Source organism: Ovis canadensis, chromosome 23, assembly GCF_042477335.2.
Source record: "Ovis canadensis isolate MfBH-ARS-UI-01 breed Bighorn chromosome 23, ARS-UI_OviCan_v2, whole genome shotgun sequence".
Classification (NCBI taxonomy): domain Eukaryota; kingdom Metazoa; phylum Chordata; class Mammalia; order Artiodactyla; family Bovidae; genus Ovis; species Ovis canadensis.
The window spans coordinates 46,483,047-46,495,360 of NC_091267.1; the positions used below are offsets into that span (position 1 = coordinate 46,483,047).

At 43.0% G+C, this 12,314-nt stretch overlaps 1 protein-coding gene across 3 annotated transcripts in view; it reads right to left on the reverse strand.

Annotated features, from left to right (window-relative positions):
* LAMA3 (laminin subunit alpha 3) overlaps positions 1–12,314 on the reverse strand; it is a 253,721-nt gene that overhangs the window by 175,505 nt on the left and 65,902 nt on the right. For 2 of the 3 annotated variants that reach the window (XM_069569260.1, XM_069569259.1), the window contains exons 6-8: positions 10,480–10,571; positions 5,411–5,526; positions 1,565–1,683 (exon numbers count right to left, since the gene is read on the reverse strand). In XM_069569260.1, coding sequence (XP_069425361.1) covers positions 1,565–1,683; positions 5,411–5,526; positions 10,480–10,571 — 327 coding nt within the window. Of the gene's footprint in view, positions 1–1,564; positions 1,684–5,410; positions 5,527–10,479; positions 10,572–10,801; positions 10,916–12,314 lie in introns of those variants that run through there. The other variant, XM_069569261.1, reaches the window with a different exon arrangement.

Sequence of the window (12,314 nt, forward strand, 5' to 3'; positions counted from 1 at the left end):
GGGTGTGTATCCCTCAGTTCACTTCAGTTCAGTTCAGTCGCTCAGTCGTGTCTGACTCTTTGCGACCCCATGAATTGCAGCACACCAGGCATCCCTGTCCATCACCAACTCCCGGAGTTCACTCAGACTTACGTCCATCGAGTCAGTGATGCCATTCAGCCATCTCGTCCTTTGTGTCCCCTTCTCCTCCTGCCCCCAATCCCTCCCAGCATCAGAGTCTTTTCCAATGAGTCAACTCTCCGCATGAGGTGGCCAAACTACTGGAGTTTCAGCTTTAGCATCATTCCTTCCAAATAAATCCCAGGGCTGATCTCCTTCAGAATGGACTGGTTGGATCTCCTTGCAGTCCAAGGGACTCTCAAGAGTCTTCTCCAACACCACAGTTCAAAAGCATCAATTCTTCGGTGCTCAACCTTCTTCACAGTCCAACTCTCACATCCATACATGACCACAGGAAAAACCATAGCCTTAACTAGATGAACCTTAGTCAGCAAAGTAGTGTCTCTGCTTTTGAATACGCTATCTAGGTTGGTCATATCCCTGGTTCCATACAAATAGGTACCTCATGTAAAGTGCCTCTTTAATGGCAACATTAACAAAATACCTTTCTAAAAGCAAATAAGACAGAATATAGACTAAATTCATGAACATTTTACACAATTTTTAATGAATATCTCGAGGCAGATATACATACATACACCCTCCTCTTAGCTAAATTCCAGTGAACCCAATCATTCTACAGAAGGGATGAAGAATCAGTTCTTATTTGGTTTCAATGTCAATGGCAGACATCATTAACTGATCATGACATACTTCCTCTAGACTCAGAATCCATTTGAAAATGGGATTTAAAGTCAGCATGGAAACTGATATGAATTTGTCCTATCTCAGAGCCTTTCTACTATAACATGGATAGCAGTCAAGATGAGAGGAATTCTCCCCTCCAATTAGGCAAAGGCCCAAAAATCTAATCAACAGTTTGGGCAAATATCCCTCAGTCCATTTTCCCTACAATCTCTAAATTACATCTAGCTAAGCAGGCTTTCTATGTACAAAAGTGGAGAAAGGGTGTCAGAAAATCCTTTCGATTGCATATCACTTTCTTGACATCATTTTATTTATTTTTATTTTTAAGATTTCTTATAAATGTCTTTTTAAAATATTTTTATATATTATATATATTATTTACTTATTTATTTTTGGCTGTGCTGGGTCTTTGTTGCTGTATGGGCTTTTTTCTAGTTGCAGTGAGCCAGGGCTACACTCCAGCTGTGGTGCCAGGCTTCTCATTGCAGTGGCTTCTCCTGTGGAGTATGGGCTCTGGGGCACACGAGCATCAGTAGTTGCAGCTCCCAGGCTCTACAGCACAGGCTCTATAGTTGTGGTACACAGGCTTAATTGCTCTGTGGCACATGCATTATCTTTCTGGACTAGGGATCAATCCCATCTCTCCTGCACTGGCAGGCAGATTCTTTACCACAGCCACCAGGGAAGCTGGTGATATTGTTTTAGAGTAGGGCTTCCTGAATGTTCATTTCCTAGGCTGACTTAAATAGTGCCTTACCTGACAGTTAATGCAGACCCCTCCACCTGCATAGAGGCCTTGGATATTCAAGCTTGCCTGCTGCCTCTCCACATCCGGATCATAGTAACAGTCGGTGGAGTGTCCATGGCAGTTGCATGCTAAGGAAAGAGTATTCTAAGTTAGTACTGCATCGCGACTATGAGAGCCTCAGTAAATCCCCGCACCCCCTGCTCTGAGAGGATTACTGCCCACTGAACTACAAGAAAGTCCATTCTGGAACACCATGGATACCCTGAGTGGAAAATTCTAGAGACTTTTACACAAAGATCAGCCTACAACCATATGCAATTCATACTTTCTCTTGTTTAATATTAATTGGGAGAAAGTTTCTCTTTTCAAAAAAATAAGATATGTCATTACAACAAATTAAGATAAATCAACATGCCAAGGAGATCAAACCAGTCAATCCTAAAGGAAGTCAACCCTGAACCGGTGCTGAAGCTGAAGCTCCAATACTCTGGCCACCTAATGCAAAGAGCTGACTCACTGGAAAAGACCCTGATGCTGGGAAAGATCGAAGGCAGGAGGAGAAGGGGATGACAGAGGAGATGGTTGGATGGCATTACTGACTCAATGACATGAGTTTGAGCAAGCTGCAGGAGACGGTGATGGACAGGGAAGCCTGGCATGTTGCAGCTCATGGAGTCATATGGGTCATAAAGACTGAACTACAACAGGCCAGTTAAGCTGCACAAAGTGAATATTACTATTACTCCTACTGTCAAGAATAACTGAGTTCCTGATATACTACGGAAAGCACTACACGCATTATCTTATTTTATATACATAACAACTTTCTAGGGGAGGTATGATGAGGTCCATAGCCCAGATGGGGACGCTGAGGCTTAGAGAGGTTAAGGGAAGTATTCATTCACAGAGTTCACAAGTCAAACAGGCAGAATCCTGACTTTTCTTTCTGTGACTCCAAAATCTATTCTCTCAGTCAACATTCTAAGCCTTTCATCTCAGCTTTATCTATAATAGTGATTCAATGGAGGTAATCTTGACATCTAACCACAGGGAAATGGCTAAGCAAACAACAGTATATTTGCTTGACTGAGTTCTATGAAGTCAAGCACTGCTCATGTTTCGTTTGTAATAGAGCATGGTACCCTGCACACAGTAAGGACTCAACAAAACAAACACTTTTTAGATACACTTGACTCAAGAATGACTATACCATGTGCCATCACAAAGTATGTCAAAGAGTTTTTAATGATACGGGAAAATATTTTTAAATACTAAGTGAAAAAGATCCAGATATAAAATTGTATAAATTAATATACTCTTGAGCATTTAAACTGTGTATGAAAAAATACTAGAATACCTAACAAAATATTAATAGTGGATCTCTTAGGGTAATGAAAGTATTAATGATTTTACTTTAAGAAATAATTTCCAAATTATTTACAATTAATATGTGATACTTATAAAATTAGAAAATATAGTTTAAACCCATTTAGGATTTTCATCATTGCCAAGGTGAAAAAGATTTAACACAAGTAAAATTCTTCTTGTCTCTTAGGTAGAATATATATTCACTACATTCCACCTAGATTGAATTTTCTATCTTTCCAGGAATTTGTATATTTTAATCAAGTTCTCAGATAAATCTATTAGGGAAGAAGATTGAGTTAGAATTCCAAATTAACCTGTTTTTTTAAGTCTCTATTGAATATGTTACAGCATTGCTTCTGTGTTATGTTTTGGTTTTTTGGCCCTGAGGAATGCAGATCTTAGCTCCCCAACCAGGAATCCAACTCACAGCCCCCTGCATTGGAAGGTGAAGTTCTAACCACTGGACCATCAGGGAAGTCCCCAGTTAATCGTGTTTCTAAGAGCTTGAACATTTTCTTATTTTCATTTCCTCAGGGGTGCCATGATTTTTTTTAGGCATTTCTATTTACTACATCAGTTATTTCTTCAGAGGTCTTTATTTTGAATTGCAGTAACTCACATGGAATTTAGACAGCATCTAACAAATATCTTACTAGGTCTGATTTCCACATGCAGCCTGTAATTTTTAACAATTTTGGCAAGTGTAAGAAAGTTAAAAACTTATGAAAGGAAATTATTTAAAAGTCATCAAACATGTTGGAGTAAGCATGTCATTCACTGAGGGGTTCCATTAGTCTGGAAAACAAATCATATGACCAGTGTTGGAGTTTATGTGATAACATTTACTCAATCAAACTATTTTAAACCAGCATCTGAAAGTGTTGAAAGAAACGATCCTTGATTATTACTTTTCCCTCTTTTGGGCCTTATTATCTAGGGATAAGAAGTAGGGGATTCAATGAAAAGGAACCTGTTAGCTTTGACTATCAAGTGAGAATGGCCATCCAGGTAACACCCTGGACCTAGAGATCACCTGAGCATTCCCCCAGGGAGCATCCATACCTTCCAACAAGGCTAGCATCTCTCAAATCTCGCTTGGAACTTCTCATCAGAAATGCATTCTAAGTAATTCTGCTGGTTACAGAAATCACAGTCTTATTTCTTAACAGTTACAAGAATTTTTTGGCCAAAATGCTTTCTTACCCATCTAGTTCAAACAACAACAACAAAGTGAAAGTGTTAGTCACTCAGTTGTGTCCAACTCTTTGGGACCCCATGGCATGTAGCCTACCAGGCTCCTCTGTCCATGGAATTCTCCAGGCAAGAATACTGGAGTATGTTGCCATGCCCTCCTCCAGGAGGGGATCTTCCTGAATCAAGGATCGAACCTGGGTCTCCTGCATTGCAGGCAGATTCTTTACTGTCTGAGCCACCATGGAAGCCCCCTAGTTCAACAAACCTGGATCCAAACACCTTTTGGTCATTTCATAAAAGCAAATTCATCTTCAAATGCTAAGAATATTCAGGAAAAAATAAGCCACAATCTCCAAAGTCAATAATGACAAGTTAAAAAATGTTTCTAATTTCTAGCAAATGGAATAAATATGTGAATTTCTAAGAAGATGGGTTTAAAAGAAAATCTTTAGTTGGCTCTCATAGGGCTTGTTTGTTAAAATAACACTTTTTTTTTTTTTTTGCTTTATATTGTGCCCGTAATTAAAAGCAGCCTCTAGCCTTTCTTCCTTCCTTCCCTGGTCCCCTCCACCCTACATCCCCCTCAGTCCTATTCCCTCAGTGCTTCCAGTTCTCTGTTTAGACATCAATCTCACCACCTTCTCTGGATGTCGGTCCTCAAAAAAATCAGGATTCCAACCCAGTATCATATCCTAAGAAACTGTAAGGGTTTAAAATTTAATAGTGGCTGCATCGCATTTTAGATTGCTAAAAAGAGAGGCCAATTGCCAAAGCACTCTGCCCAATCTTTGCATACAGTGAATGTTTAATATATATTTATATTAATGGTCATTATTGTTGCTATTTTTGTTCACATATTTCTATCTGAATTTAGAGTGGGGCACTTCTACCTCCAGTCGGTGAGTTACTCATTGGGATGGACAGTTCTGACTCCCGAGATTGACATGATCCTGCCCTGTTCACTAGCACAGGAAAAACACTGCCCTCAGTCCTTAGGCAGGCTTCCCAGGTGGCACTAGAAGAACCCGCCTACCAATGGAGACATAAGAGATGTGGGTTCGATCCCTGGGTTGGGAAGATTCCTTGGAGGAGGGCATGGCAACCCACTCCAATATACTTGCCTGGGAAATCCCATGAACAGAGAAGCCTGGCGGGCTACAGTCCATAAGGTTGCACAGAGTTGGACACAACTGAAGCAACTGAGCACGCATGCGTTCAGTCCTCAGGCAGAAATGAGGGAGGGGGGGTCATGGGCGGGGCCTTGCGCCCCAGGGTCCCTCCTCCAGGGCTCACCTTCACACTCATTGCTCTGCTTCCCCGTGGCGGGCCGCCAACGCCTCTGACTGTACCCCGTGCAACAGCGATCACACGTCTCCCCGCAAGTATTGTGCTGGCATTCACACCGAAACCTGGGCATATGACAAAGCAGATCTATTACCGAAAAGCTGTTTTTTTTTTAAATTGAAGATCAGCTGCTCCCATGTAAAAAAGTGAGTCATCATGGTCACCTATGGTACCACTGCGTGACTATGAGAACAAAGCACTTTGCATACGTTATTTCAAGTCCTTCCATCCTGCTTATTAACTCCACTTTACAGGTGGTGACACTAATATCCAGAGATATTTAAATATTTGCCAAAACTCAGGAGATGGTCAACAGAGAGCCAGATTTCAAACTGAAGTTTGTCTGACTTCAAACTCCCAGCTCTTCTCTACCACCTTATATAATGATAAATCGACACAGGAGCAAGTGCTGAGGGTACTGAGGTGTGCGGAGTATCAACATCTTCACAAAAATCTAGAGTCACCTGTGAGATGGGTCAGATTTCTAACTTTCAACCTGGTGTCTGGCCCAGAGGTACAAAGAATGCAGGAGACAGTCACTCACAACATCTCAGAGAACCCTGCTTGAAGGGTCCAGCTCCAAAAAACAGCTCCATCACTGGGCCACAGCTCAGATTACTCAGCAAGGCAATGGGGTAAACACAAAATATCTATTTCAAAGAACTATTTTGTTGTTTTTCAATTGCTAAGTCGTGTCTGACTCTTTGTGACTCCACGAAAGTGAAAGTGAAGTTCGCTCAATCATGTCCGACTCTTTGTGACCCCATGGATGCAGCCTACCAGGCTCCTCAGTCCATGGAATTCTCCAGGCAAGAGTACTGCAGTGGGTTGCCATTTCCATCTCCAGGGGATCTTCCCGACCCAGGGATCAAACCCAGGTCTCCCACAGTTAGACACTTTACCATCTGAGCCATCAGGGAAGCCTGTGACTCCATAGACTGCAGCATTCCAGGCTTTTCTGTCCTCCATTATCTCCCGGAGTTTGCTCAAATTCACATCCATTGAGTTGTTGATGTCATCCAACCATCTCACCCTCTGTCACCCTCTTCTACTCCTGCCCTCAATCTTTCCCAGCATCTGGGTCTTTTCCAATGACTCGGCTCTTTGCATCAGGTGGCCAAACTATTGGAGCTTCAGTTTCAGCATCAGTCCTTCTGAAGGAGGAAACAGACAGAACAGGCTCCATCTTGAAAGCAGGATTCCATCCTGGAACAGACTGTGGACTTTGAGCTATAAGCCCAGTATCTATGGAAATGACATACCAACTGGAAAAGCAGACCCCTCCGGATGGAAGAGCCCCAGGGCTCATACCTAGACACTCCGTTGCCTAAAAGAATATCCTAATTATCTGTGTAACCGAATAGAATCATAAATTCTATTAAGCTTATTGGGGTATGACTACAGGCCTACTGATAGTTGTCCACTGTTAACGACCTAGGCTTAAAGCATATGAATCACAGGTTTAAGGCATACAAATCACAGGTTAACTTTGATTGTATCTTTCCTTTGTTCAGACTAGTTTCAGAGAATTTGGGGAGGTGGGTTTGAGCGCGTACACTTAGGGTATATAAGGTTTCACAGAAACTGGTCGAGGTCCTTGGCTAAGAGGAGACTCTGCCTTGGGCCCACCACTGTAATAAACTGCATTCCACTATCTGCACTGTCCTTCTGAGTGAGTTTATTTCCCGGAACACATGGCTACAACACTTCCAATGAACATTCAGGGTTGAATTGACTGGTTTGCTCTCCTTGCAGTCCAAGGGACTCTCAAGAGTCTTCTCCAGCACCACAATTTGAAAGCATCAGTTCTTTGGTGCTCAGCCTTCTTTATGACGCAACTTTCACATCCATCCATGATTACTGGAAAAACCATAGCTTTGACTATACGAAACTTTGTTAGCAAAGGGGTGTGTTGTCTGCTTTTTTTTTTTTTTTTAATGTCTCTGCTTTTTAATACGATGTCTAGGTTTGTCATAGCTTTTCCACTATAGACGTGCCTTAAAATGTTTCTAGGCTTAAATGAAATAGCTATAGTCATGGCACTGAATTAGAACTCCAAGCTCTGAGCTTCCATTCATCTGTGCTTGAAAGAGTATTCAAAACAGAGTCTAAGAAAATTCTTGGCTGTGCCCGTGGGGATCCCATTAATCCTTCCCAGGGGAGATGGGAATGTTACTCTCCTAAGAAAAGGCATCATCCTTCTCCCAACTCAGCTGCCTGTTAAAGCAGATGGACACAGATTTAACTGGCAGCACAGAACACCTAGAGTCCAAATGGGTTTTGGTCAGAGATGCACTTTCAGCTCATTGCCAATGAGGTATTTGCTTAAGCTGGACTGAACAAACATTTAGGGCAAACTGCTTAAAGAACATACAGTCTTATTATTCTTTTTTTTTTTTTCTTTTTCTGGTATTATGGAGTCCAACTACTCTCTCTTTAAAAAAAAAAACAACACGTATTTGCTTTTGGCAGCAGTGGGTCTTCACTGTCGTGTGCAGGCTTTTCTCTAGTGCTGGCGGGCGGGGGCTCCTCTTTATTTCAATGCTCAGGTTTCTCATTGCAGTGGCTTCTCTTGGTGAAGCTCCCAGGCTCTAGAGTGCAGGCTCAGCAGCGAGATGCTCAGGCTTAGCTGCTCCTCGGCACGTAGAATCTTCCCTGACCAGGGATCGAACCTGCATCCCCTGCATTGGCAGGCAGATTCTTTACCATTGGACCACCAGCGGAGTGCCCGACTGCTCTTACAGGGAGATCCATATTGAGTACAGAAAAAGAAGAGAGAGCTGGGAACCTGTTTGTATCATGTCGCCACCCCCAAATAATTGCTTTTGCTGATCCTCTCTCAGCCCAGGCTGATGACTGATGTAGAAAATTTACCCCTGTGCCTATTGGAAGGATGTTACTGAATATATTGTTGACTGGAGAATCCTCTTCATGACCATTCCATACACCTCCAGGTACAGGTCTCATCTGGCCCCAGTGTCAACATTCACCTTCTCCTATACTACTGATACTTTTTAGATTATGATCATAGTGAAATATGAAACTGCACAGGTTTCCCTTTTTGAGTTGACTACTAGGAAGCTCAGAATTAAACCCATGATCCTTCCACATTTCTGGACATCAAAGTCAGCCTTGTACCCACAACTTGATTAAAGTCCTCTTTTGCCTTGCCACGGGTTCTACTTGATTGCTGATTGCCCAGCTGTGGCTCCCTCTGTTAGGTCACTGAATCCCCTTCCATGAATCATCTGCGCAGGTCAGCCTGTTGGGCAGAAGCCAACCAGCAGATGGGGAGGCAAGGCAGTTGTGCTAATGTAGACCAGTGGCTCTCTGAGCCTTTCACTGAGGGACGGAGAGGTATTTTGTCCAATGACACATGCCGGGAACAATTCACTGCGGAGTACAGAGCCCCTGCAGGTCTGCCAAGACCACAGGGCCAGCAGCTCATCCAAACGGGAAGCTTGGCCTCTCTCCAATGACTGCTCCTCCTCTCCTCTCCCACAGGGCACCACTTTATCTCAGGCTCAGAGACCTACAGAGAACTCTTTTCTCCTTCTCTTCCAACTCTGGACTTCCCTGATCCGGCTTCTAGTGCCTGAGGGCCCAACCGTTCAGGAGGTTACATGGCAGGGATATTTGATCATTAATAAGCAAACCCTTACTGATTAAGGACTGGTCGGTTGATAGATTCACAGTGCTATTTCAGAGAGTTACCACCTGATCCCTGAAAGGGGGCTGATAGCATTAGAGATTGTTTCAAGTTGGGCAGAAGGGCATCACCAACTTACCACATACACTGGTAGCTGTACGTGTAGCTAGGCCTTAGCAAACCTGTAGCTAGGCCTTAGCATTGTGTAGCCATGCACAAACTTGAACTTGACTAACAGTAAAATGTACCCCTGGTAAATGCTGCTATGGGGAATTGAACACTTTAAATTAAAACACTGAGAGACAAACATTACTATATCTAGCATCTGGTCATTTCTGGCTCTTCAGAGCATCCTTCTAGAAGTGATTAATGTGAGTGCATACAATTGCAGAGAGACACAGGTTTGATCTCTTGATTGGGAAGATCCCTTGGAGGAGGAAATGGCAACCCACTCCAGACTTCTTGCCTGAAAAATCCCATGGACAGAGGAGCCGGGTGGGCTACAGTCCATGGGGTCACAAAGAGCTGGACACGACCGAGCACACCTGGCCACACTTACACACATGCTGCAGAGCAGCACACGCAACATCCATACACTGCAGAACACAACATTAGAGATACACGCATCTTGTTATACGTGAAATATGCCCAGAGTTACACTGACGTTCATAGCAGAATTATTCATGACAGATAAAAGGTGGCAGTGACCTGTGTCCATCAACAGATGAAGGGGTCAGTAAAATGCAGTGTATACATAATGAAACACTATTCAGTCTTAAAAAGGAAGGAAATTCTGACACATGCTACGAGGACATCATACTAAGTGAAATAAACCAGTCACAAAGAGACAATACTGTGTCTTCTATGAGACACTCAGAGTAGACAAATTCATAGAGACAGAAAGTAGAATGGTGTTGCCAGGGGCTGTGAGAGGACAGAATGCAGCGGTGTGTAAACAGCCTCAGTTCTGCAAGGTGAAGAGAGTTCTGGAGGTTGGCTGCACAACTGTGATGTACTGAACACCAATGAACTTAAACTGCCCCCACTTAAGAATGGCTAAGATGGTAAACTTTATATGTATTATACCACAATTTTAAAGATGAAAAAGGATTTGAAAACATACACCCGGGATGACAAACATTTCTCCTGCCAATTGCACTCAACTGTCTGTGGCTGCCTGGGGCACCGTCTGGAGCGGGGGTGGGAAAGGGGGTGTTGGGATGGAGAGGAGACACACACATCATCTTCGTGTTGATGTTGAAACATTCCTGTCGAGGGAAGGAACTTAGAAGTATTTAATAGGATGCCAACACCACTGAAACAATTAGACATTCATAGAAAGCTAAAAAAATCTACACAAGGTACTCACAGTTTTTCAGGATTGTTTGCATTGCATACTTCAGCATGGCCGTTGCAAACACACCGCCCACCGATGCTGATATCCTTTATGCTGTAATAATACTATAGAGCAGAAAACAGAACCTGTCAGTTTTACTAAGTCCCAACACAGACTTTACTAATCTTTAACGCACACCTGTACTGACCCTCTTCCCTTCCATCCTGTCTCCTAAGCCTCCCTCAGCACAAAAGGGAGCCATGTTTGGATGTAACTTTTCTTGCAAAAGAAATACATTCCCCAATCAAATGTAATAGCACCCTGCTGAATCTGTCCATTTTAAAAAATAAAATACCCTGGCGGTCCAGTGCTTAAGACTCCGTGCAGCCAACACAGGGGATGTGGGTTCAATCCCTGGTCGCAGAACTAAGATCTCACATGCCATGTGGTCAAAAGATAAAAAAAAATAAAAACAGATAAATAAAATGGTACAGCTGTCACAACTAACGAACTATACTTGTTACATTATAAAAAATAATTGGGACTTCCCTGGCAGTCCAGTGGTTAAGACTCCGCCTTCCAATGCAGGGGACGTGGGTTCAATCCCAGGTCGGGGAACTAAGATCCCACATGACATGTGGTCAAGAGACAAAAAAATTAAAATAAATGAAGAAAATGGTATAGTTGTCATGACTAATGATCAAAACTTGTTACATTATAAAAAAAAATAACTGAAACTTCCCTGGTGGTCCAGTGGTTAAGCCTTCACCTTCCAATGCAGGGTGCACAGGTTTGATCCCTGATTGGGGAGCTAAGATACCACATGCTTCATGACTGAAAAGCCAAAACATAACACAGAAACAATACTGTAACAAATTTAGTGAAGACTTTAAAAATAGTCCACATTAAAAAAAAATCTTTAAAAATAAAACTGAACTTTGAAAAGTTTCTAAATAAATGCTTTAAATGCATGAAGAGAAATTACCTTGGAAAAGAAGCACACCCTATAGCCTTTGGGAAAGGGATTGCCCACTTCCCAGCTTCTCTCTTTTTTTTTAATATAAAGCTGACATCCACATAGTGCACAATATACTGCACATTATCTGTTTACCAAAAATATAATTTTGTATCAAACATCTGGCACCAACTGTGCACAGGTTCCAGGAAAGGAGAACAATATTCACCAAAATGGATTAGATACAGCGCTGAGACTGCCAGGGCCCACCAGCAGCTATGGACGTCCGCTTGCCTATGGCAGGCTGAATAAAGCCACAGGCGGAGGTTCAAGCTCCAAAAGGCCAGATAGCTACAGACCCAGCTGAGGCTCGCCCCCTAAACCAGTCCAGCCATGTGGGTGGCCATCTCACGGACAGGGCATGTCTCCAGCATGGCGGGGGTCTCTCCATTCATGACAATGGGTGGCACCAACTGCCAGCTCCCTTCCTTCCCTTGGCTGGAGATGCACAGGATTCAGTAAGGAATTCGGGGGTCGGGGGTGTAAATAATCTTTCTCACTGAGGTGATGTCACCAGCAAGAATATCTGTTAGGAAGTCTTTGAACACACAAGGACAAGAGGTGCTTTGTATCTGTTAGCTGTCGCTGAGGTTAGTCATCCTAAACCTCCCTACTCACTCCAAGCTGGGGCTCTGTTCCATCTCCTCACTAAAAGCTGTGCGGTGTCTTAGCTTCCTGGCCATGTCTTACTTAGTCTGAAGACATTAACAGCCCCTCTTCTCAATACAGATAAATGCAGCATTGGAGAGCTTTCTGAGACAAGTGCACACTCAGAAGCTTTCACCACAGGAGTTTCTCTGTGCACACGGGTTAGGGCAGCAGTGGCAAGAGGGAAGCCCGCAATCTGCCTTCA